The sequence below is a fragment of the Anopheles marshallii genome, chromosome 3, assembly GCF_943734725.1.
Source record: "Anopheles marshallii chromosome 3, idAnoMarsDA_429_01, whole genome shotgun sequence".
NCBI lineage: Eukaryota > Metazoa > Arthropoda > Insecta > Diptera > Culicidae > Anopheles > Anopheles marshallii.
The window spans coordinates 29,213,606-29,240,739 of NC_071327.1; the positions used below are offsets into that span (position 1 = coordinate 29,213,606).

A 27,134-nucleotide genomic window follows, 5' to 3' on the forward strand; every position below is an offset into this window, starting at 1 on the left:
AAGACGAGGTAAAGTTTTCATAAGAAACCCATCTCGAGTGCGGTATGCAATGATCTGATGTCACTGTGGCTGGATATCCGCCAGAAGGGGAAGTTAAGATTTTTGGCCGCATTCTCCTCATCCTGTCCATCGCCTACTACGACGTACGTGCTTTTGCGTCCGAATCTCGTCACAATTCGTTCGAAACATTGTTCCTTGCCTGTGAAATGGAAGAAAGAAACATAACACGCTGATAAGAACACGATTTCGGGAACTCGTCTACTAAGGTATGCATTAACAAAAAAAATTACTGATTTCAGCGACTTTAAGAATAATGAGAAGTATAGTCTATGTATCTCGGAAGATTCATGGAACTCTGACGACTAGTAAATCTTCCAAGATTTCGGAATCTCTAAATATGCATCAATTTTTAAAAATTCTTAAACGTCTGAAGATACATTAGCTTCTGGAGATTCATGGATCTGTGAAGAATCGTTATTTTGAAAATATCCATTACTTTAGCTTTGGTAATAGAAAACAATTGGATCAAATGATAGAATATTGCAATCTGTTAGAGAAATTGTGCTAATCCTTTTTAGACCATTGGAGATAGCTGAGAAATGTTTTCTTAAATGATAAATCTTCACAGAATTAAATCTTTCTTTACAAGTTCTCTATAACAGAGATTTCTGTACATTTCAATTCATCAGGATCTCGTCATCCAAAATCAGTCCTGGTTTTGGTAATACATTATAAGGTTATGACTTACCGATTTTGTTCGCACTGTACACGTTCTCTACCGGGAATACCTGCCCAAGCCCATACAGCAAAATCTTGGCAAGGGCCGGTACAAGCTGCGTCGTGGTTACGAGCACATTGACACAGTTTTCTCGCTGTGCAATCATGTTCAAGCACTTCAACGTGAGACTGTGCCAACTGTCCGTCTCGAGCTCGATGTCTGAACGTACCTGCAACCAGTGGTCACGCTTCTGAGGTCCTAGCAAACCACCAACGCTGTAACAGACGAGAGTGAGTTAAATGTATCCATCTTCAGTACCATCATCACACCGACTACTCGCACTCAGTACTTACTTATTTCGGTACGTGTTGTACGTGTCCTTGATTTTCCGATAGCGAAATGCGAGTTTGCGCATCCAGTCGACGCCACCACGCACACCGTTCGGTAGACAAACATTAGGCGGAGCTCCTACTGGACGAGATGGAAGGGAGAAATAAAGAAGGAACTCTGTAGACACTCTCTTGTTGACTTAGGTGGCTAGGATCGCGGAAGTGGACAGATTGTTTACCTTGCGGTGTAGCATTGTGGAACCCGTCGGCGGCAAAGTTGTAGTTGTTGAGATCCTGCCCGTTGTCATCGGACGCCACGTCGTCGATATGTATCTGATCGCACTCTTCCAGATCGTTGAAGAAGAAATACGCATCGGCCATGTTGAAGATCAGCTCTTCCATCCGGTAGCCCAGCTGCACCTGGTGATCGCGGTTCTGAAAACAACAAGCGCATACATTGAGTTTTATTTATTTTCTTCTCTCTTTCTATCGTGTCGCTGTTACCTTATTGTATCGCCCTGCATAAGACCCGGTAAGCAGCGAATGGAAGATGATGATCGTTTCGTCCAAATCCCACACGAAAATTCGCTCGGGAGCCTTCTCACTAATGCCGGGCTCACTGGTAGAGCTGCGCGTTGGACTTGGATGTGCGTGACGTCTACCACGGGCCCTTCCCGATTTCCCGGTAGGTGTCGTTTTGCTACTACCTGAACCGCCCACACCGGGAACCGCACCGATGCCGGCCGTAGGTGAAATCGAGATCGGCGACTGTGGCGAATGGGAATGAGCCAGCATGTTTGGTGTGGTAGCGTGCGCCTCGGACGGACTGTCCGCCGAAAGACCGGCCGGCACGTGGAACCCAGCCTGACTACCGCTCGAACCGGGCGAACTGACGTAGGGCGAATAGCTGGCGGTGTTCGCATAGTACGGACTATACTGATCGTTGTAATAGCTGTATCCATCCTGCTGTCCCGCACCGAACTGACCGAAGGAAGAGTTGTACCCGTAGGAGGAGTAGAGCTGGGCGGAATTGTTGTTGCTAGCGGCAGCGGCAGCCGCATACGGCGAAGCTAGATACGTGTTCGGGGACGGGATCTTCGTCGATGCCGTTCGTGCACCGTACGCGGTCGCACCGTACGCGGACGAGTAGAATGCGGGTGTGTACTGCTGCATGCTGTTGTAGTAGTTGTAGTAGTCCGACTTGTGGTCGTACACGTTCGAGGCCGCAGCCGTTTGACTTTGGAGCGCGTCCAGTGTGGCGGCGGTAGAGCCAGAATTAGCGCAGAACAGGCCGGCAGTAGTCCCGTCAAGGTGGGCGGTCGTAGAACCGAGTGGTAAATTGGTGGCCGTCGCCGCCAGATTCGCGTCCAGTCCGGGGCTGCGCAGTTCCGACTTGACCGTACCGTCGCTAAGCCAGTGCGACATTCCCAGCTCGGCGGAATTCACTCCGGTTGTCAGCAGGCCTACACTGCTGCTGGTGCTGCCGCTACTACTCGTGCCGGTGCCACCAGTGGCCAGTGTGGACAATCCATCCACCAACCCTCCGGTGCTGGACCCTGCAGAACTGCCACCGGAACCAGATCCCGAGGTGATGGTGGTGGATGCACTTCCACCACTACTGCTTGCGCTACTACTGCTACCGGCACTGTTGTTTAGACGACTGGCTAGTGAGCCAGGACTTGCCAGCAGTGCACCAGCTCCAGTACTGCCTGCGCTACCGTTTGACAGTGGTCCGTAGCTTAAGTTAAGCCCGTTGTGCAAAGCGATGGAACCTCCGGAGGAATTGCCACCCACACGATACGAACTGGTGGATAACGTGCTGCCGCCGATTGCAGTGGTTGCCGTGTTGGTGGAAGCAGAGTGATTGAAAACAGTGTGGTCGCCGTTGACTCCACTGCTGGGGCCACTACTGTGGTGTGCGTGAGCCGACAATGGACCTGGTGGATAGTGGAATGGTGTCCCCAAGGCTAGGGTCGAACCACTTCCGATACCGTCCAGTGTTGGTACTGTCGTTCCTGTTCCAAGTGGTGACGACTCCACGAGATTACTGTAGATGCTGTAAAAGAGGTAAAAGAGATATACATTAGATTAGAGAACGTCGTACTTTTAACCATGTAAAGAGGGTCTCACAAGAAGGAACTCTTCCCAGCCGTGCCTTTTTAGTTCAGATTTCAACCATTACTCAAAGAATTGAAGCTGGTACCTACTATGTCCTGTGCCCTGATGCAACACGAGCACCGGAAGGCACATAAATCACAAAACCGTTTTTAACTGAAACTCAGTACAGCATTTCTTCATCTTCGCTTTCACGCGACTGTACGGTGTTGGTTATGATATTCATTAACCCTTGATTGTGACGACGGCAGAGAGGTTCATTTTTTATCCTTCCACCGTACCGTGCGTAAGTAAGTCACCCTACACACTCATTGCTCATTCCAGCCCAGAAAAAGAAAGACAAAGTAGGCCTCCGCTGTACGTGTATAGCGATCGGAGGTGGATTGGTTTGATTTATGTGGGTCGAGACGTGTCAAAGCGCAAAACAATGCCTACTACCTACCATCATTATTATGACGCATTAAAACCCCCAAAACGTCCGTCGCATGAGATTCTTCTTTTTTTTTTGTGGTATGGTTTGCTTTCCTCGGTGGACGGTTGTGTATCGGTATTTATTTTGGCTTGGCCCCGCTTACGAAACGAAGGAGCCAACAATAAACAACACGATAAAGGCTGTGGCTGCACTAGTAATAATAATAACAATAACGATAGCAATACAAATATTAATGTTGATCAGCACACAGACACACACCGACACCGTACGCACAACCGCCTGTGCATATAGAGATCAGTTTTCCACCGCGTTCGCGCACGTGCGCGTGCGTTCTCCTTCCTTTCTTCGCGCGGTTCCGCTCACGAAATGTATTCGTGCATTAATTTTATTGTAATTTCACACTTTCTTTCTAATTGGGAAAAACTCACCGACACATGCCCGGGTGGTGCAACAACCGGGAAAGGTGTGTGCCTGTAATGGGATCGAGCCACCCGTCGACGGAAATGGCGGTTTTGGGACCATTTGAAACGGGAGCATATACAGGGCATGGCGAATAGAGTTTTAATGTGCTTCTATCTCCGCCATGACAATGGAAATCGATCGAGCAGCAATTTCAATAAAGGCGTAAATTAGTTCACATCATGTGGAATGTATACCATCATAAAACGTGGAATTTGTTAGAGATATGTCAAAAAGGCTATTTTTTGCTATAATTTGTAACAAAAATATAATAGAACTTTTCAAAACTTTAGAGTAGCTACAGGTTTTACGGAGTTTGATCCATGCAACTCCATGTTTTTTAATGGAATTTTGTGGTTGTTTAGCTCTTTTTTCATTACTGAAGGACCTGCTGGAGTAACACTCACTTTCCTGTAACAGCATACATTATATTTCATGTTAAAAATATAGCATAGAATTGCTAAAATGATTGGTAAAATAAATAAGATTTTCTCATTGAAAAACTATGTGTCGTTTTACCGCTACAAAACAAATGTTTTCCTGGCTTTTGTTAAACAACCAGCTGTACCGTGGTACCACTGACGGCAACCTGCTGATCGGCGGACAGTATAGACCATGCACGGCTTAAGCTAGAACAAAATTGGATTTTTTACATAAATATTTGTTAAGCTTCCGGTCATCGAACGTAGGATTTTCTGATAAAGTTCACTAATGAAAAATTAATAACGGTTTGAAAATATTATCAGTACTATATAAAAAAGCCAATTCAGAGCTTAAGCCTCTACTAAAGAGTCAACTTTGAAGAGTAAAAACAACGGATTCGTACAATGACAGCAAAATGTATAAAAAATCATAAAATTTAACAGCATACGAAGCCGTTTTTGAATTATAATGTCCAGCAACTTAAAAACGTGATTTCGGGAGATCCGCGTTCCGAAGTTATGAGTTCTTACTTAGACACTCCTTCGCTTGTTGCCCTGATCCTTTGGAACGCAGTGTCTCATTAAGGTTGGGTGAGGTTTCCCAAAGATTATTGTTGAGCCAAACAAACTTGCAGAGTGCACCAACACCTTAAACCATTCAGTGTATCCAAAAACAGATTATATAATATGAATAATTCGCAAAATCGTATTCCGCAGCAAGAGTACTTCAAATGTGCTACGCTTAAGGAAAACCCACAACAACACAACGCTTTGGAGCTGACGATTGAAGGAATAAAAGATGAAAACATGATGTAAAGTAACACATTTTAAGCGACTTGTAAACAATGGCAATACTTCAAGTTACCTCTATATCATCTTGAAACCGATACAACACACATCAAAATCAAGGTCAACGATGAGACTCGCATGTTTTGCAAAGGAAAAAAGTCAGCATTGTCTCACAGGCAAGGTGCATTCTGCGCGTTTCCCGCCGCTAGACAAACCAGCGGCGCGCATATATGGGCGGCTAACCCATATCGTCCAACATTCCGAAGTGCGATTCATTCGTACGTAATACGATCCACCCTACATCGTACGAGAACCCTCCGGCTTCTTCCGGGAGGTGACCTTTGCTTCGGTTCTCGAGGACCGCGCGCGTGTACCGTCGGTCCCCGTAACTGTTTACCCCCTTTGTGTACTTCGACGCCCTACGGTCGGTCCAGTCTCTTTCACTTGGGCGCTCAAATTTCTGCCCACCGAAGCAGATCGCTACCGTCTGTGAGAGGGCTGACGATTGCGAACCCATTTTCCCAACCGTTTTGCGGCTAATGTGTCAAACAATTGGGGCCCTGCACAGTTTAGAAACAAAGCGAAGGGCTCCGGCTCCAGCTACAGCTAAAGGATCCGGTTGAGTTTGTTCCACACGATCGTGACGGGGGCCGGAGAATTCGCTGACACATCCTGGAAGGCGTCAATTTCTGGAACTACACCTAAAACCGGACGCATAAAGAAGAGCCTTATAATGGGTCGTATGTATGTAGATCCGAGTGGTTGAAGCGATACGGCGCACAGGAAATGAAGAAGAATTTGCCGTTGTACCGAATGGACAAAACCGAAAATGGCATGAAGTCTCGAGCCAAGCTTTTTTTGTTCGTTTCAAGCAACAAGTGCAGCCCATCAGACGCATGCATGTTGTAAGTGCTTATACCACAAACAAACAACCAAACGACTTGGAAGCATTCATACCTGGCCGTTGTTTCTGTTTTATGCCGATAAGCTATTTCAATTTATGAAGATCCCGATTTTTTGTGAAGTTTTTTGGGATTTTTTTTGTTTGCCTCCCTTCAAACCTGCCAAACATTTACCGTTTTTCGGCAATAGATAAATCGGCATATGTATTAAGCCACAGAAGGAAAGAGAGAATAAAAACCGCTCAAATCGTGGAAAGGTAAGCAAAACAACAAATAAACAAATAATGCGCAAACCGACAAGCTGAAGCACTATTTTTGTCGATCACTGCTAAAGCGACAGAGTGTGAGAACATTTTTCTGCTTTCCCGGCAAATCTTCACTCACTCAGACCGAGCAGAGTCTTGGGTGGAGGAATTGTCGCTCCCGAAGGGTTTGGGGATTTTTTGGTTGTTTGCCGTATGTCGCGCGAAGATCACGTTTTTTGAATGAATTTTTCACATTAGACACTTATTTGTTTTTTTGTGTTTTGTGAACATAGTTGTTGGTGAAGATTAACAAACAGAACAACTATTATATGTTCAATAAAACTTCAATAAATAAAACAAACTTTGAAATATATTGAAGAATTGTTATTTACATTAAAAGTCCTTTGATTTCTTCTATTATTCTTAATTAACATTATAATATTTAGGACAAATATTTAGAACAACTAAAAAAAATGGTTTTGCTTTCAATGTCATGATTATTCAAATGATCTTTTTATCTTTGTAATATGAACCATTTGATTTTATAACGAAATTCTCAATTATAAGTTCTCAATAGTACTTTTTCATTGATGGATATTAAAGCATCCGAAATGTGTAACGGAAGTGAATTGTCAAAATTCAAAAGCAAAACATTTCATCTCCACACAACTCCTGTCTTTTCATTCTGTTCTTAAGCGTAACCTCTTCGTCCAGTTCTTCATCGCAGTTGACCACACACATGCAACACTCTGTTTTGTCACTACTGGAACACATTGGACCCATCTGCCTCTAAATGGCACTGCGACTGGGTGGTCGTCATATGTCTCTCCGAAAACTTCCCTCCAAAAGGAAAGCCACCCGATTCATCTTCGTCCGGGTGTGGTGCTACGAGTGCGGGAGCGACCGCGACTAGTTAATTTAACTAGTCTAACCACCGGGACAGCGCGAAGTATGGTCAGTGCGTGACATCGAGAGCTAGCTGACTGGACCCCGTACTCATTGGTGGGAAATAGAGCGTTTCCGTTTTCTATTATTTTCCCACCGTTTTGCAGTTTTATATTTGTTTTGGGAGAGGTGGGTGTTTATCCTACGATGACTGGGTGCCATGTAATCTAATCTCGTAAACTACCTTCACGATCGTTTTGGACTGCTTGTGGGTGGCTTAATTAATGATTCGGTAGAACTTTGTACTAAGAACTGAACGATGTACTAAAACTTAAGTCTTGATGAACGCAAATGATGATAAGTTATATAAATTACTTACTCAATTTTGTATCTATTTACGATTTAATTCACCATGCGTTTCAAAAAGAAGATAACATACGTTCAATTGCTAGGAGGATGATAATCCTAGAATTGTAATTGAAAAAAATCTTTTATAACTTTTAGAATATTTGGAACATTCATTAAAATAATAAAATCTGTTTGTGACCAACCTTTTATTATTTAGATCACATCCAACCATCAAAGTTTTACATTTGCTCTGACATTACCTTAAAAAAACCACACAAAAAGTCATGTCACACTCACCGAACAGAAGATCTCGTTGTAATGATCATGCTTGACGATCGTGTTGTACAACGCTATAAATTAAGCACACCTCATAGATTTGTTCCAATTTGTAGACATTTCCTTCTTCCCTGGTGTTTACGGTTTACGAGCGTGCGGCAATCAAAATGAAACATCTTAATTTTAACACCATCTAATAAATTCCATTATCCGTAGCCCTTCTTCCACGCAGTCGACGATAGGAAGTGACAAACATCACAAATAAGTCGAGGAAATGGTTCAACATAAACTGTAGCACGTGTTGTCCATAAAAAGAAATACACACGCAGTGCGATTTGACCACAAACGGGACGAATGATGGGGTTTGTAAATCGTACGTCCACGATAAACATTCCTCGACTCGTTCCGGGATCTCTCCTTTACCCGGCGTCCCGGCATGGTGGTGGCAATCATAATAATCCGTTCCTAATCCAATTGACCGAATGTCTTCATTCGTTCGCTCGCTTCCGATACCACCAACGGAGCAGTTTCCACGTACTGCGAAAGACCCCGAGTGAGCTCTACCCGTTTGATTTATGATCCCGATATGTTTTGCCTTTCTAGGCAGCTTTCTTCCCGGCGAGGAGAGAAGAGGATGGTTTCAATTTAATTTAAGTTTTTGTTTTTCCTCTCACATTCAAGAACGATAGTCAAAACTCCAGGTTGTTGGAAGATGGTTTTGTGCAACAGATTTATTATTAAGTTGTTTTTCCACGATGTATAAGACCCGATCGACCACCAAGGGAGGATAAAGGGATAAAGGTAGGATACTTACATCCAAACTTGCCTTTTAAAAAATAATTGCTCGTATTGAAGTGATGCAAACAATCAAACGCGTATGCGTCTGGCTATATTTATTGCCCTATAGTTTAACGATTTGTGTCTACACACAAAATGGAGCTGGTTTTCACACTTGATCGTACGCGGACTTCCAGGTGCTTCCTACAAATCAGCCCTTCGAGATGGTGATGACATTTATCTCATGTCCCCCATGATCTCTCCGTTTTAAAAAGCTTCTTTTAGAGCATAATTCAAGTGAAAAGTATGGAAACACAGTCCCGTTGGAAAACAGGAAGGTTTTTCTTTAGCTCAAAGTTGAAAGGATTTTTTTTTATTATTGATACCATGCGCCTATTCTCCCACTAAGGGAAATATGATATTTTACGCTTCCTCCAAACCAACGGAACAACATGCTCATCATCATCAATGTAGCCGTCGCCATAGCGATGACGATGTGTTTGACGTTGGGCATTGAAATCGTTAGTGCCGCCGACGAAAAATCGTCCAACAGGCAGGAAAATTGGGAAAATCGATCAAAAGCATACGGTCGGTGTCTAGCGGTATTGGTGTAATAAAGGTTTTTCTACGAACTTCTACCGACTGAATACGAATTCTTTCTCCCGTTGGGGTAGTTTTTCCACCCCCATCAATGTGGAAATCATTCGAAAAAACGGGAATAAAGTATCTTCATTTACTTTGTTTGTGTCACTGTGTGAGTGTGTGTGTTTGTGCATGAATAAACGCACCAAGCGGAGGAGTTTTCGCCTCGAAACGATGTGATTGGTGCGTATTTTCACACTTCGTCACATGGGGGAGATGAATTTTGTGGGGATTGGTGAAGTTGGGAGTTTTCCCAATTTGTTGATTTTCCTTCGGTTTTTCGTGCACCTTTCAGAATGGGAAATGCTAGCTTAAAATCGACGAATGAGAAGCTGTATTTTCTTATTGATTTACGCACACCATTGCAGGGCTAACGATAGTCATTCTTTGTTGCCATAGCAAGGTGGATGAAAAATCGATAAAACGAAAAGATGTCTCCATGGATGGTGTTAGCTCAAAATCCTTCTTCTACTATTTGTAACCATTTCTAACATTCTTTAAGTTCTCCCTTCATAACCACAATGTTGTATCTACAGTCCGGATGTGATAGGACAATTCGGAACAGCAATATAGTCAGTTATATAGTAATCAGTAATAGTCGATATTATAGTCATTCTTAATGACAGAGATCACGTCTAGGATGTATTTACAGTGTGCCAAATGCACATCCGAACATCCGAACAAGAAATTAAATATTAATTGATTGATGTTGATGTTGATTGTTGATGATGCTTTTATATTTGCTGGAACTAATTACGTGTCTATTGGTGATGTTTAATTCTTACGCACTTTTGGTATATTGACATTTTGTTATTGTATGCAGGATTCTACATCACTATTCTCCATTAAAATGGTCCTGGTTTGCATTTTGATATTGAGAAAATGTTGTATTACATATTCCTCTGAGGAAAAAGAAAAACTTTCGGAGATTTATTTAAACTATTTTATAAACTATAAAAAAAACTTATATTTTGTATATTCGCAGTATGCAAACATAACAGATGAAGTTGTAGACGAAAACCATGCTACAAACACGCGTACCTCATCTGTAATTCAAATTTTTCGAAAAACCAAAACTGTGTCTGGGACACTGTACATCTCGCTTATTCAATATGATATGTAATTCAATTGAAGAAAAATAGTGGATTCAAATTGTGTCCTTAAAATTAATGTACAATCTCTTTTCGCTGCGTTTTTGCATTAGATCTCTGCGATTCAATGATCAAATCCCATATATTATCCAAAGAAGCACACTAAAAATCTTAAAATACTTGAGTACCGAGCGTATTGTTATCTATTTTAGTCCATCCGGCCAGAGTAGCGTTTGTTTATAGTTTTCCAGATACTATTACTGTCCCCCATTACACGCGTATCACCATCATCGCCCCCAACGGGGAATAGATCGCCGGTAAGCATCAGAGACGACAAAAAAGTATCGAATTTAATATCCCTCTTCCCGCGTGCGGACATCGACAACAAATGGAGTACCCGTCCTCACTTCCATTCTTCGTGTGTGTGTGTGTGTACGTGCAATAAATGTTTACCACCCTATCCAAACTCCACAATGCGACCATTCCTTCCGATGGAATGACGTGATGCGGAAATGGCAGGAAATGTGACAACGGTGCACATTACCACTACCCGGTGCATTCTGGATGCAGAGTTGCATCCGGTTTTTGGGGAGATACGGACAGTGTCATAGCTAAATTAAATTGATTGCCACCGAACGGGGATGCGGTGTAGCTCCACTCCAAACTCGCTGTATGTGTGTGTGTGTGTGCAGTTTAGAGGGCGAATGAATTAAAACTTATTTATAGCGGACGGATAGGCATGGGTCGGATCGGTTTCAAACGCATGAAGCCCGGTACGTGGTGTAATAATGCTAGAATTACATAATAATTACTGCTCATTGTCGAGTTCTGTGGCGACAGATCTAATGCAGAGTGCAAACGAAGAAAACGCAAACGAGTTACGTAATTCAACGCATCAGTTCACGCGATAGGGAAAAAAAACCTCTCGTCTCAATCTAGGACGCCAAATCATTGATCAGACGTTCCGACTACTTATCATATGAAAACAAATGGCTCTTGTTTGTGCGGGTTTTGGTAGCCTCCGTACAAAAAAACTGTACCGATTGTTTGGATTATTAGTCTCGTTAAACATGTAAAAACATATTGCTCTCCTACGTTACGTTTAAACTCCAAGAATCTCGACGCCATTGGGCGCTTTTCGAATTGGTCTGATTAGAAACCTTGCAACCCCATATACGACGTCCTCGTCAGGAGAATTTCTGTGAGTGTCGATGAAATTTGAAACAAGCGTAAACAAAAGCGTCGCACCAAACGGAAGCAACTAATAAAATGGTGTTTTATAGGGCATTAGATTGAAAGAAAGAAGTGGGAAAAAAACGAACACGTCTAAACAGCTTACCACAAGTGGATAAGTTTTTGAACGTGGAAAGTGTTTCGAAGAACCGCTTCATTTTTAGTAACAATAAAAACATGATTGTTACACACGCTTGTTTCGTCGTTTACACAGCCACCGAACATAATCATTCCGTTTTGTTGGGACAGCGGGCAATGAATTTGCTTTTATTTTTACTAAACCGTGTGTAAGTTTGATGAGAAGAATTCGTTTTACTCGCCGCCGTTTTTGCTGCACCACGTGCGGGAAATTCTTTTAAAATTTCAATCCATACGAACGACGCCCGTCGCTGTAGTTTGGAGGATTGTTTCCTGTGCCAAAAAAGGCTCAACGAACGAACCGAAAGCAATGGAAAAAGACTATTCTGCCTGGTCCTTTCGATGGTCCACTTGAGAATAATGTGAAGGCTTGCTGTTTGTTCAGAGTTTTTAAGCAAAGCCAGCTGGCAGAACTGCCACATTATTAGCTTGCAAAACCATTCTCAACCCATCTCGCTGGGTTTGATGCAAGAGAGCGTTCGGCATGCTAAAAGATGATCGTAGGAAAAACAAGCCGTCTGCCGTCTCTACTTGGACCGTAAGTTCCGAAAGCCGAAATCTATTCAAACAGCACCCAAAACGCATCATATCGTGAACCGGTGCGGCTAAAACAAACTCAGTTTTGAGTTCTTTCTTGGTTCCTTTTTTTCCTTGAACCACTTGTTTCTCGCTACAGGCTGTGCATTTCGTTACTCGCCGGCGCGGTGCATTATGCGGGCGCATTTGTGCAACACATGTGCACATCCTTGCCATCATCCCGAACCCCGACCCGTTAAATAAATTAATGAGCGAAGACCAACAGGGTCCTGGGCACATTCCGATGCGCCTAACGTTTCGCACTCGGACAGCATGTGTGTGGGAAGGATCACGCCAAGTGTCAACGTAAAGTCGTTGAAACACCCAAAAAAAAACCGTGTCAATGCTTGTTTCATTTTATTTTACTACTATAGTTGGGAGACCATTTTTTCGAGCACAGTTTTAACTGTTCCGATAGGATGAACCTACCGAACCAAGCTTTCGAGGACGCAGTGTCGATGCGTTCGACGTGGGACACACTGTGATTTATCGACCGTGCCGACAATTATCCACACGTTTCAAGTGTTCGGGTACGAGCAGAGGCATAACTTCTCGCGCAGCGGACGTGGCGCGTAAGGTTGACATAGTTTTGCAACGCCTCGTAAGTGCCCAATTATGAATTGAGTTCCTTACGTTGGGTTTGGGAAGTTTGAAGCAAGATCAGAATTTTCCTAGAGTGCATCAACATGCTTTGCTTTGATTGCAATTGATAATAGAACGCTGCAATGCCTTTCTCATGTTATTTGATTGATTGATTTGTCAATTTGCAAGGTAGAACATGTCTTATTTCAGTTAACTATTGCTTGGTTTCATACTTAACTGAGCTATTTATACTAGTATACAACTAACCTAGCAGTTGAAGTATCAGCTATAAAAATGGACAATGATGTACTAAAAACTAATGTTCTAATATAAATTATTTAGTACATATGGATTATGTTTTAGCACTGCAAAAAAAATAGTTTACAGCACTCTTATTCACCAATTTAAGGAATATATTTAGGTCTTTTATACACTTTTAAAGGCAAGATATACAACTTGGAATTATTTGCAAATATTTTCGATTTAGATTATTTAGTAGCCCTTAGTGCTATGCTACGCAGTCTGATCAATGCCGGAAATCTTTATCCAATGAGTTTTTGAAACTTTTTATAAAGACTATTAGTATGGGATGGGATAAAATAGGATCTCAATCCACTAATCTACACATCCATCACATTCATACCACAGCATACAAGCTACAGGTGTTCTGGCCAACGATTTGTAAAATAAAAGGGGAGGCAATGCGTATGCGTTCCTTTGTCTCATACGTGCTCTGTTCGGGTTCCCTCATGCTCTCAGCCCAACACACGGTTAACTGTTCTTTTCAACGTCCTGCACGACACATTCTACACTGCTGCACTCTTGACAAGGGGCAACAAAGAGTACTCGCAGCTAGCAGCAGGGAGCCCAACAGCTTCCATCGGGGTTCGCGACCATACGCACACGGATTGAAATTTGAGATTTTTCAAAGCGCTGCAATTTTCGAGAGGAAGCATAAAAAAGGAGCACTATTATGCGCACTGTGTTCCGCTCAGGACCCGTCCAGACCCTGCATCCCGTGCCCGAGCCCACATCCCTGTCGTCAGAATATGCTGGTTTTATGATCGCGGTAGTTACAATAAAAAAAGGAAAACTCAACGGAAAAAAGACAGAAAAAAGCAGATAAATACGTACACACATTGCTCTTTTTTTGTCTTCCCTCCTTTCATAGCAAAAGAATTGTTTGAAAACCCGCCTGCCTCTTTAACGATCCCTCACCGAGCGTCCTCCCTCTTATGACCACTTCCACACACGAACGTTCTCGATCGACGGGGCATCGTCGTCGTTGCGAGTGTATTTCAAATGGTTCATTTCCTCGTTTGTAAAAACGTGTCCCCCCCCACACTGGCGATGATGAACGATTTCAGCATGTTTGCGATGCTAATTGTTTTGTAAGGGCGAAACGAGCGGTTTCCTTTTTCTCCTCCGCGCACGAAATGGCCCAACACGCGGCTTAATGTGCTGAAAATTGTCGCCTTTCCGCGGCCCGGTCCGATGCATAAAACGATCCAAACAGGAACAGAAGGGAGTTTAACGATTACGCGTCAGGAAGAAACGTTTTATCATCACACTGAAGAATCTGATGAGTTCTACTTGACTTCTTCGAGAGGAAATTGTGTGACTTGTGGTTTGGTGTTTATTTTGAAACGCAGCGTCAGGATGGGAAATTCCAGCAGCGTGCAACATTGCGGACGAGCGCGCGCGCGCGCAGGCGAGTTTGGCTAATTGGCAGGGTGCGCGTTTGCTAGTGGCGCATCCTGTAGGACACGCTCCGCTGCACTCATTATTAATGATACTTTGCACCACCAGTGGCACGAACTTCATAAATCAGGGCTAGTGGTGCAGAGCAAATATTTGTTGCAAAAAAAAATGAAACAAGTAAGGCAGTATTTTTATGTGACGTACAGAAGAACAAATAAACAAATAAAACAAGGAATACTACGTGAGGAGTTTATTGGTAAACAAATACATCATAAAATGCCCAAAATTATATAACAATCAAGAAACTATATCTATCTCGAATAATACAAATTTAAGCAAATAATAATTACTTTAAACTGCAAGAACTATTTAAAAGCTAAAAAAGTAAATACTTGTATATTTATTACATTCAACTTCATGAAAGTTTTTTTTATACTTGATCTAAAAATATCTAAAAATGAAAAAATGATCTTCAAGATAAATTTAACATACATAAGATATAAGAGACAATGGCAAACTAACAAATCTTAACACTACCAAGGATTTGGGCGTTTTAAGCCGTTTGTCTTAATTGTCACATTAATAACAATTTCAAATTTTAGACTATGTTTTACTGTTTGATGTAGTTCTTACTACATCACAGCCATTTAAACATGATTCTTTAACTGCGGGAGAATTGTTGAACCTCAAAAATTTATGTGATCAAAATGTAGCGTTAAAATCAAAATGGCTGGTCCGGTAGTGTTGTAGTGTTAATAAATTGTAAAATATCACTTTGAACAGTATAATAACCTTATCCAACAGAATACTAAAGGTCAACACTTATCGATCGCTTGGGTTTCGATTAAATAGAACATTAGAAAACATACATTGATCAGTAACTTTTGGACACGAAAATCAATACGCTGCATCTTGCTGATATTCTCCATCTCACACTATCGCTTTCATCGGAATAGAAAAAATACATAAACATAGATGCCTAATATTCGAGGGCATCGTTAAATTCGATACCGCTGCCAACGCCATTCAAAAGTGTGACACACACGCATCCCGAACCGGCCCAATCAGTCGATCGATTTACACACTTCCGAGTGGAAGGAGCGAGACAAGACGCCATCCCGGAGGGTTGGCTCCGGGGAATCGGCCGATCGATCGGCCAGTGCTTGGTGTGAATTTAATTTTCCCATTCCTATTGGCACTCGCGCTTTCCGGGGGCTCGGAGACCACCCACCGATCGCTGTGTTTGTTCAGTGGTCCATTATGTGCTCTCCCGTTACATACGCCCATCCACTGCCATCCACTCTCCAACAAGGCGCCGTATACTACGGTTTGACACACACCGGGACGACACTGCACGGAGTCGCGTCCTCGAGTCGATATCTCTTTCCCCGACGGCGAATGTCTTAAATCATAATCTTTATCTTCATCATCGGCTGTGTCTTTTCCTGCGTATATCTTATTTTTTAAAACCCTCAACCCCCAAACACTCGCCGAATGCGATGGGAAGGGGGGGGGGGGGGGGGGGGGTTTCTTTATCTCTCCGTCTTGCTGTCCTATCGCACCTTAAAGATTCTTTGTTTTGAATTCGCGCCCGTTACCGAACGTCCGTTTGCATTAAACTCGCGTGTCCACACGAACCATCGGTGGTCCGCGGTCCGGAGACACTATTTGCGTTCCTACACACTATCCGCTTCATTTTCTTCCCCAACATCAACATATCCAGCAACATCATTATTTTGCATTCTTCCTCCTTTGTCTGCCCTATCACCGCATTCCATGTACCGCGTGGAAAAGGAAACGACAACCGCACATAAGTTAGCCTTTCGGGCACTCGTCGTCGGGGATTGTTCCGTCACACTAACTCAAAGCGACATCAATACCGTTCCTAACAAATCGTCGTCAATTTATTGACAAACGGAACGGAAGGGATGAAGGTAACAAACAACGGGCAAGAAAACGAAACAATTCGCAACACCAGCAAGGGACAATAATTTAAACGTTCTAAAGATACGCTTTAGGGTACATTTATCACGGGCACCCCCAGCGAGTAATCGAATGACGTCCTAACTTCTCACCGAGAGATGAACAAGCCATGGAAACTGTGGAGGTAATTCTGTTACTCCGGGCTCAACCCTCTCTGGCTGCCACAACGCTCCATCAAGATTTTCGCAAATTACCACCGATTACTAACGAGATCGTAAACGATCGACGAAACAGTAATCCGGACCTGCTGACGGTGGGTGCGCGCAATGCTCCATCCCTAATGCTCTAAACGCTGGATCGGCAAAGATCCGAGACTTGGGACTCGCTGGGCAAAATTGGGAAACAGTGGCAGGGGATCTTCTAACGGACCACCGAAAACCGGCCGTTGCTACCGGCGAGCGAGATGTATTAATAATAATCTAATTAGACGAAAACTAGCAGTCCATCAAACGCCGCTACTCTGGCACGGCCGCCTGTCTGGCGAAAATGTCCCGCCGTACGACATAACGCAGATCCAGACACACACACACATACACGCACGATCAACCATGCGGTACCGACCGTACGCTAATCTGTCCGACTCCCGGCGGCATCGGTGGCTTTTATCTTTTCGGATGATCTGACAGGGCTGCACGTTTTAAAAAGGGATTGTTTTTTTTTTTTTTTTACTTCTTTACTGGCACAAATCGTGTCTCATGACGTTTTGGACGAGTGGACGAGCAATGATGGACATGTTCATCAGCTGAAGGTGAACTGATAGTTTAAAGCGGAATACGGCGTAACATGGCACGGATGTTTGGTGATGATGTGAAATTCCTGTTTATCTTGCATTCAGACATTCATATGGAATGTCTGATGTAGTATTGATAAAGAAAACGGAGTGCAGCACCATACAATGCAGATGAAGAATTGGTCCTTGAAGCACATTGAAATGAAAAGTGACAGTGTTTTGCGTCATGTTCTTCACAACAACAGAAATCTTAACATGATCTGTGCATATTTCATCTTAATTCTCAACCGTGATATCATTCGGGATAATTGTATCATCGGATAATAAATGCCTTGAAATCCGGTAAAGGGCGCATATAGTTCTAATCAATGATATTAGTGAACTGCAACTGCGTAAATTCCTGATTGACCAAACGGCCAAACGTAACGGATCATTTCCATAAATAAATCGAAAATTGCACATGACATTTCAAAGTGAAGTTTTACTGGCAGTAAATAATTACACTTTCATTAACCCAATCAAACAGCTTCCATCAAGCCGTAGAAACACATTCCATCCCGATGACTAAGCCCGTGACTTTCGACACTTTCCGTTCCGTTGTCACCGTCTCGATCGATCGGGTTCGATCAACGCGACAACCGAACGCCGTTAATCGATAATCGATCGCCCCGAAACGGCAGCTCCGAGAGATACCGTTCTCCGCAAACGGACGGGGGGCTGCTGATGACGATTTGGAGGCGGACGACGATTGCTATCTAAATATTTCGACCATTTGGAGATACTTTATCGCGATGTATCGTCACTCCCCTTCCCCACATTACGTTCTCCTCGAACCGGGGAAGCCAAGGGAGGAGATTTTTCTCATCAAGGGGCCAACCATTTCATCTGCATACAGATGAGCTTCCCATAGGTCTCGAGCCACGGCTTCAGTGCGCTTGTCAACGATCCATTGTCACAGCTTGGTTGTTTGTTTTATTTTGGCTTTATTTTAAGTTTCATCATTTTCTGCTACGCTCTTTACCGTTCCCCGCACGCCGGGATCCACACCTTCGAATGGGTTGTCCTGCACACACGCGGCCAGTCGGATTCGATTAGTTTATGTTTTATTCATGTTCGTTCCGCGCGACTAGAAAATTGTCGAATCGAACGCTGATGCAGCCGGCAATGGTACGGACGGCCGGACGGGAGCGTCGTAAATTAGCGTCCATTTTCCTGCCCGGTGTGCCCTGGTCAACACATTCGATTTTACGGTCCATCGGTCGATGATTTAACGCCCTGGAACGCACCAGGTAGCACAACGGCCCGAACCAGGAGGTGAAATTGTTCTAGCGATAAGCTTGAAATCATGTATCCTTATCGAATCGATAATCGTGTTGGTTAGTGACACATGATGTATAAATCATTTCATCCCCGATTGAGAAACAACGCAGAGGTAAAACCTTCCCAAATTATGGGTTCGGGATAATTTTCAAAGACATTTCTTCCTCGTCTCGAATTAAACAAGCAATTTGAGGGTTCGCATCAAGCTCTATGTTATCGCTCATTAGTTAATATACTCCTCTATCACATAAGGTCTCAGTCTCAAAAAGGCACTGCAAATGCTTTTGGATTTCTTTTCCTTTTTTTGGATTATTAGATCATTCTATTAGCAGATCTCATTAGTAGATCTTCGTAGTAAATCTTCATACTATTTTATAACAGAATTCCTTAGTAGATCTCTCTCTATTCTTGGCGTAAAGTAAAGACCTTCTAGGTCATTCCTGCTATTTTTGGCTAACTTGACTTAATTTTACCACGCAGCTGGATAGTCAGTCCTTGGCACGGGGGATTGATCTGAATAGGATTTTAGACTGCTCCTGTCGTGTGAAGAGCGGCGACGCTACCAATACACCACCAGGCCGCCCGTGATAGACATCTTTTTCTGATCCCACCATTGGGGCAGATCATACCATAAGTTAGAAAGCTTAAGCTTTTAGCCTGTATCTATCAAATACTCCAGGTACTGGGCTGTATCATTATGTAAATATTCGTAAAGCACACAGTATTTTGACTTAAAAGCTGACACAAGGGATCATTTTTGTGGGATTACAATTCGAGAAAAAATCAATTAAAGTTTAAAAAATTTAACTTTTAATTCAATTAATTTGAAACAATATATAAGTCTGATAATTAAAATCTTTTAACAGTTGTTTTCGTTAATAAAATTTTGTTTATTTGTTTGTTTAGTGAAATAATCTAAACCTTTTTTGCTAGGCTTGCCTAACCTTAACTTAGCTTGCCATTTGTATGGGGAGCTGGAAGCCGATAAGCCTGGAAACGTCAAAACGCATACAAAAAAAACTGGTTTAGAGTATGATTCCGGCCATTATCAGAAGCATCTACTTCGTTTGAAGTAAATTCTATTTTAATTTAGGAACAACCTACGGTTACAGCAGTAGTGAGGACAACATTGTCAAGTAACAACTTTAAGGTAGAGTTAAAGTTTTCAACTTAAAGTTTATGTATTCAGAAAACAAAAATTCCATTCCATTGGTGCTGCTGGTACAAATTAGACATATTTTAATGATTTTTTTCTATTAAGTGAATGGGTTAAGATAATAATTGAATTGCTAATTAGATTATGTAAAAGAAGATGTACAATGCATTTATCGGATATTATAAACTGAACCTTACAAAGCAAAACTTTCATACAAAAGATTCCTTGTTTACAAGATCAGTAAGTATCAAAATCTATCTTCCCATTGTAAAACTATTTTAAAACAGTCATTAATTTACCGACAACATTCAACAACATTCTCACATCAAGCGAATGTCTTTATCATCTAGTAATATATATCTTCTCCCTGCGTACACCAATAGATAGCAGCATTTATTATTAGGTACAGTTTCTGCAAATTGATTTTTGTTGCCGGCTTGCCACATAAACCAAGCCAAGCAAACCGGCAGGTCCGTAAATCCATTCGAGCCGTAAAATGTTTTCGCACTCGCATTACTCACCAACGCAGTTCCGTTTACGACGGACGTGAACACTTCAATTTACGACTACTATACCGGGCAAGTGCACCAAACGACCATAAAACCGCATGGTAATTCCGTACAAAAAGGCAGACATTAACAGCGTTAGCGTATGCGGAGCAAACTAGCCATTCTGGCAGAACCGAACTCTACTTACCGCGAACGTTCCGTCGTGTCTGGTCCTTCGGTGCGCGATCGTTTTCCCTGCGAGAAACGAGAAAAGAAGAGGAAACCGTACGTTACAAGCTTGCGTGCTGTTTTCCCACTGTGGTCCTTGGCGTAGAGCAACGCCGTGTGAAAGTTTCCATTGCACCGTGCCCCGATCGGAAACAAATCATTGCCTCTGTCCCAATATTTAACAACCAAAGCTCGTACGGAACAACAACTACTAACCAGCCACCTATCACACTACTACTAAGCGATCGGTGATTTATCAGCAACCCGTCTCGTTGCGCTCGTCGTCGGTGAGCTCGTAATTTATCTTCACCTTGCTTCCTGGATTCCCGCACATTTTCCCACCACCGGCATGCCCCTGGGAGGGTTTCCCTTCGAACCACAACCCCCCAATAAAACGCTAAACGGGAACAAATTATTTAAACGCTTCCCAAAAAATGCGCGATAAGATGCGCCCATGGGTCCCATGGGGGAAAACGGATTGGAGAAGAACACTATCCGAACGACGAACGTGGGATATGCGAGGAGAAGAAAAGACACAGCAATTCCGAATCCCTCGTATCGTTCCCCGGTGCCGTGGGTACCTTTCGTAGGGCTTCTCTCCCGGGTGTCAGTGCATCTCGTATTTTATGCATCGCTTGGGAAAGATATTCACTTGACTGATTTAAGGGCTTCCTTCTCCGGCAGGGTCGCTCGTCGATTCCTTCGTAGAATAGAGAAACCCAAACAGTGGAGCGAAGAGAAGGAAAAAAAAATGCTACAAAATCGAGATACAAAAAACGCATATTCAAAATCGAATGAAAAGTCATAAAAATAAAAAAGGCGACAACTGATGGGTGTCAACAAGGCCTCCGTAGTCGAAAGCAACGCTGAGCGTGTAAAAAATTGAACACGAAAGCAGTGTGTGTGTTTTTTTTACACACAATTCTCGATCGACGCCTCGATCGATGGCGGCTTTAGGAGGAGGGGGCAAAAACTACCCCGACACAATTAGTGTGACATGATGATCTAGTGAGCATGCGTTGACAGGACTGAGGGACTAGGATTTTTTTTCTTTATTATCGAACATAAAGTGATCCTTTGCAAGCATGAACCGTGGCATACTTAAGCTCTATTTATGCATAAAAAAATGGTCGATCTTACACGATGAATAGTGTCTTGGTTGATTGGAGTTAAAAAATGTGGGATTCCTCGAGTTTTTTTTTTTGTACCTTGCACAATCTTCGTTTCGATTTAATGCTGATATTAGAACATACTTATGTCCTACACAAATCGCTACAAAGAAAAAAAAAACGGAATACCGTGTCCCGGCACAATCTTTGATCTCCTTCCAAGAAGCCTTATCAGAACGTTTAGTCCACCAGCAACGCTTGTTACCGTTCCCGCTTGCCAGACAAGAACATCCATCCCAAGCCATGCATCACGTTGACGGACGGTCATCACCAAATTCTCGGCGAGCCACGGAGCAATCGGTTGATTCTTGTCACATTAAACCGGCACCGGGACGGCACACCGAAACGAAAAACTCCAAACTAGAACTGAACCCAACAAAACAAAAAAAGGCAGCCGAGAAAAGTGGGAGGAAAACACATCTTTATCGAGCGTTTATCGTGTTTTTGCTCGCGCTGAACACGATTTTTATATCGCTACGATAATTGCCTTCACGTTTTGGACGGGTTGCGACGATTTTATGCTGACGTACCACGGTCTTCCGGTGGTGGAACGGTGGTGTTTTTTTTCTTCAAAAGGGTTTTGAAACTGATCGTTTCAAATCAAGAAACGAATCCACCATATCCATCCTGGGCGAAGCACTCCCAATACGGCCAATGTCTTGCCGTCCCCCGGTGTCTCCGAGTCTTTGGAGACTAAAAACACAAACATGATATAAACAAGACGAATTTCATCAACCGAACTCACATGCGTACGAAATGGACGAAAGCCCCCCGAGAAGGTGGCTTGAAGGTGATAAAATTATACCGGTCTTGTCCGACCCAACAAACGGTGGTTTGGCCCCTGGAAGGTTTCCCGCTGAAAATCTTCAATCTTAGGACATTTTCTAAACTTTCTATCGATTGGGGCGAAGGCTTCAAATGGGGCGAACGAGTGAAGCTGCCAGAGGAAACTGTTTCTAAGTGACAAACAATTTTTGGACCTCACCGTACCGCCAGACGACAACCCATCCATGGTCTCAATCGCAGATGGAGAGCTGATTGTCTTCTTTCCCTCGTTCGCTGTACGATTAAACTGACCAACCACCAGCCCATGCCTATAAATAATGTTCATAAATAATATCCATAAAAACCAAATTAATGGGTGAAGAATTATGTTGTTGAGGTTTCCTTTCCTTAATTTTTATTAGCAACCACCTCAGATCATACCATCAGGCTTCTAGACGCCCCGGAGGAAGGGGTTTTGGTGTCTCGTCAGTCTTGTACAGACCCTGCCGTGGTGTTTATTTGTTTTTATGGAACGATATTATTTTATTTGTTTTTAATTTTTATCTCCTTTAAGTTTGTCGTTAAAGCAAAAACCCAGGAGAATATGGGATGTAACCAGTAAAAAATGCCACCGTCTTGATTCCGATCGATTGATCGATCGTAATGTTTATCCCGTTTGGGTCGCGTTTTCAGGCACGGCCTCTGAAGAAGCGCGTATCGATTTACCCCCTTATTACGATCGGTGGTCCCGTTGGTTCGATATCCTCGTTTTCGCAACAAGAAAGTCCCGCGTGCCCCATTCGTGCGCCCGGCGTAGTGTTGCCACTTTGAAGCGTGTTAACAACGACCGCCACCAGCCACGAGCGTAATGTTTGTGCACCTCAAAAAACAAAAAGCCAGCGACGATGTATCGACTGGGCAAACATTGGAACCGCAGTTTGGCCGGTGAAATATGGCCAACATAATCATTTGTGAGTCGGGCGGTTTTCTTTTTTTGGTTTGCATGTCGTATCACCAGCATACAGTGAACTCTCGTAACCGGTGGAAAACGAACCAGCTCCGTTTTAAAAGGAGGTCCCAGGACATGGGTTGCAAAGCGAGCCACACATAAAAAAGGCGGTAAAAAGGTGTAAGCATAAAATGTGCAGCTGCATGTCCAAAGCCCCTTTTTGGGGGGTCTTGCCGAGGTCCGGTGTGCCTGTGGTTGATATGCGCTCAGCCTGTGGCGTTGTTCTTCCGACGACGGGAGACAAACATTTATCACGCCTAAAACATGTGTCCTCGGTTGGGACAAAAGGCAAGGGTGGCCGGGGAAATGGGTGGTAAGGTAAACAAGCGTGTCCTGGAAAGGTGCCTTTATGCACACTACAAATGGCATGTCAAGTGGCTAAAGCCAACCCATTACAAGGGTCAAACCGAGCATAATGGTGAGCGAGCATGTGAAGAAAACTGCAGTCACAAATTGCGCTTTAAGAACACGCTCCTCCCGGCCACACACCACACGCCAGGAATTTGGAGGGCCCTTCGCTTCGGGTTCGCCAGGGTGAGATACCGAAACAAAGCGACTAATCAACACCCCATCACCTCGTACTCTCGCGCGGTGACCACCTTACGGCAGTAGGGACGATCTATCTAATAAATCTACTTGAAAAGTGACCAAAAGCTGGTTAAAAATATTAGTTGAAACATTTTCCAGGAATTTCTCCTCCTCCCGGGAGGCTGGTTGCGAGTTCTCCGCTCGAGCTTTTTTTTTTCGTGTTCCGTTCCGTTCACATTATTATTCGCTTCGCTTAATCATGGTACCCTCCTATCCTATCGTTTATGTGGACCTGTGGACCATATCGTTCCCCGATCGTTAACGACCCTGGCCTCGTGCAAGTTTCGCCCGGCCAGGTTTGAATGGAAATGGGTTTAAAAACAGCGAAACAAAAAATGCCGACCTATGTGTGTGCGCGGAGTGTGTGCCCGTAGCATAATTTGAAACATAATTAATTTTATATTATTATTTAATTTATCTTCCACACAAGTTCCGCATCCACACGCTGTTTATTTGTTTAAGGCACAGCTTCTTTTCGTCCCCGTACAGCCTCCTGCACACCAGCAACGGGTGTTTGTTTTGATTTAATCCGTCATGTGTCATCGGTAGACGCAACATTTTTGGTTGGAAGCGATTTGTTCTGAAAGACTAGATATACTACATCGATCTTCTGGTGGTTTTTCAGTAGATGGAAGGCATCACGTCTGACATGTTGAACTACTTTTCGCCATACACGATGGGAGATTCACTTTAATTTATAAGATTAGTTTATGACGCAGAAACATTTTCTCGTCGCAATTCTTGAAGCGAGATAAATTTAATAAATTTATCTCTTCAAAACTCTTCAAAAATTATAACTTTTTAATTATATTTGAATAAATTAGAATATTGAAAAATAATATTAACAAATATATCCTAATTAACACATATAAATCAAGCTAATGAGCAATTAGACTACAAAAAGGAAATAAGGTTTTTTTTACTAAGTATAACATTTTTAATAATACTGTAAATTCTAAACTTCGATTTTGTGTTAATCAACATTCAGCATGCAGTTAAAATATTTTCGCTTAATACATACCAAAAACCAAAACTAACGGTAAGCAGCACCCCAAAAATACACACCGGACACAGAAAAGTGCACCGGGCGGCGCATCATGACAAATAAATGATAAGCCAGCAAAAGCAAAAGGTACATACGAAAAAGACAAAACCCAACAACGGAACACCAGCATTGGTCCACGGAACCATCACGCTGGAATCCCACCGGGTATTTGAATGATCAAGGTAAATTAAATTAATAAACAAAAAGACACAACATTAACACGGCATATTTTAGCAGCCTCCGGAGCGGAGTGGATCGATGAGGAAGGAAAAGCAGCAGAACGAACATTAAAAAAAACAGTGTGCGAGAGAAAGATTTTAAAAGATGAAGATAGCGTGGAGCACGTAAGAATGGAAGAATTATGGCTGTGACCGGTCCGGGAACCGTGGTCCGGGTGCGTATGAGAAATGATCGGACAAATGAAATTTGAAAAATAACCATAAACCAATGTGTGCTGTATGTGTGTGAGCAGCGAGGACAGGGAGCGGCAGGAAGGAAGAGAGAAGATGTGGAAATGCAAATATTATGCGCTAGCAATTAATGAGGAAAATATCAAACTTTTTAATATGTTTTGTAAGGAAATTGCCATTTTTTTCCATTGGCACTACGTACTTCTTTGGCTAAACACAAAATAACGGTAATACTCACTACATATTCTAGCAAAACATTCGTTAGTTTAGCAATAAATCAACATGTTTCAGAACCAAAGTTAGTGGTTTTTGGCCCATTCCTATTCTACACCTCATCAACCGTTGTTCATCGATTCGGAAAGATTGCATCGGAGGCACGGGCACAACAAATGGTTAAATAATTTGTATCCCTAAACAGTCATAAAACTAAATAAATTTACTGTCCGCGTGACCACTCCAGCATAAAGATTAGGAACACGTCCAGAAACACACCACCCGGCAGCAGACAATGCGATAAAGGCAGCCAAGAAACGGGTTAGAGCTAACAGGTGAAGGCGCAATGGTCTTTAAAACGGGAAGGATCCATAGATAAGATGCGTTGAAGACACCTAGGCAGAACGCCCGAGGCATCTCGAGCTCGGTTAGTGTGACAGAAAGACCCATCACCCGTACGGGGAACCCGTAAACGAATCGATACTAGGCTATATGGGCTATTGGTTTATGGGTGTACCTTTGGTTCTATCTCTATCATTTTATCAATGATGGAGATTCGGGGGGCAGATATATAGCTACAAGGCATTAGTGTCACCATTTCATAAGATTTTCACATTAAGAATCGACAGAAACACACTCGGGCAGGCACACACGCACGCACGCACACACGCACAAGCACGGTCACCGTGTGCAGTAGAGTGCACAAAGTTCACGAACGGGGTACACACTTACATGCACCGATGTGGTAAACAAAAATACTGCGATCAGTGAGTAGCGATCGGTGTCAGTAGAAGCAGCAGAGGAGCAGTAGTAGCAGCAGTGGAGATGGTTGCAGTAATAACGCTACTAATCGTTGCGTAGTAAAATTACCCTCGATCGTCGTTTAACACACGTACACACACGGAGTTCCAGCTCACGTACTCTATTTTTTTTTTGTTGGTTCACTCAACCAGATGACGTTTGTTTGACGTTTGACTTCTGGATATACTACACTCACACACAAAGTACGGATGAGTAGTACTACTTCACTAGTTGCCACGGCTCATTGGCGCACACTTCAAACGACGTGCTATAGGTTCACCGACGGTTAACGATGCACACAAAACGGCACACAATTGCACACAACTCACACTCTTCCACATGCACCGCACGCGGCAACACACACGGGGAAGGCAACGCGATGCAATTTGTCCATTCGGCGTGTCAATTGCCCGTGGATGACGATCCGCTGACGTTCCCCGCTGATGGAAGGATGCTGCGCCGCTTGTCTAGAAAAGAAGCGAGTGGGTTGGGTTTTAGCTTTAATGTGATTCGGAGGTTGTATTTGCTTGTGTTTCTTTTTAGGTGACTAAAAACGGTTCCCGGCTCT

General features: G+C 43.1%; 1 protein-coding gene across 1 annotated transcript; it reads right to left on the reverse strand.

Moving 5' to 3' along the window:
• Positions 1–26,363, reverse strand: LOC128716249 (developmental protein eyes absent). Its single transcript, XM_053811170.1, has 7 exons — positions 26,283–26,363; positions 20,547–20,593; positions 1,552–3,103; positions 1,287–1,482; positions 1,072–1,189; positions 749–993; positions 1–199 (listed from the first exon to the last, which is right to left on the reverse strand). The coding sequence occupies exons 1-7, from the start codon at positions 26,361–26,363 to the stop codon at positions 18–20; spliced, it is 2,421 nt and encodes an 806-aa protein (XP_053667145.1). The 3' UTR covers positions 1–17.
• Between the last annotated feature and the right edge of the window lie 771 nt (positions 26,364–27,134).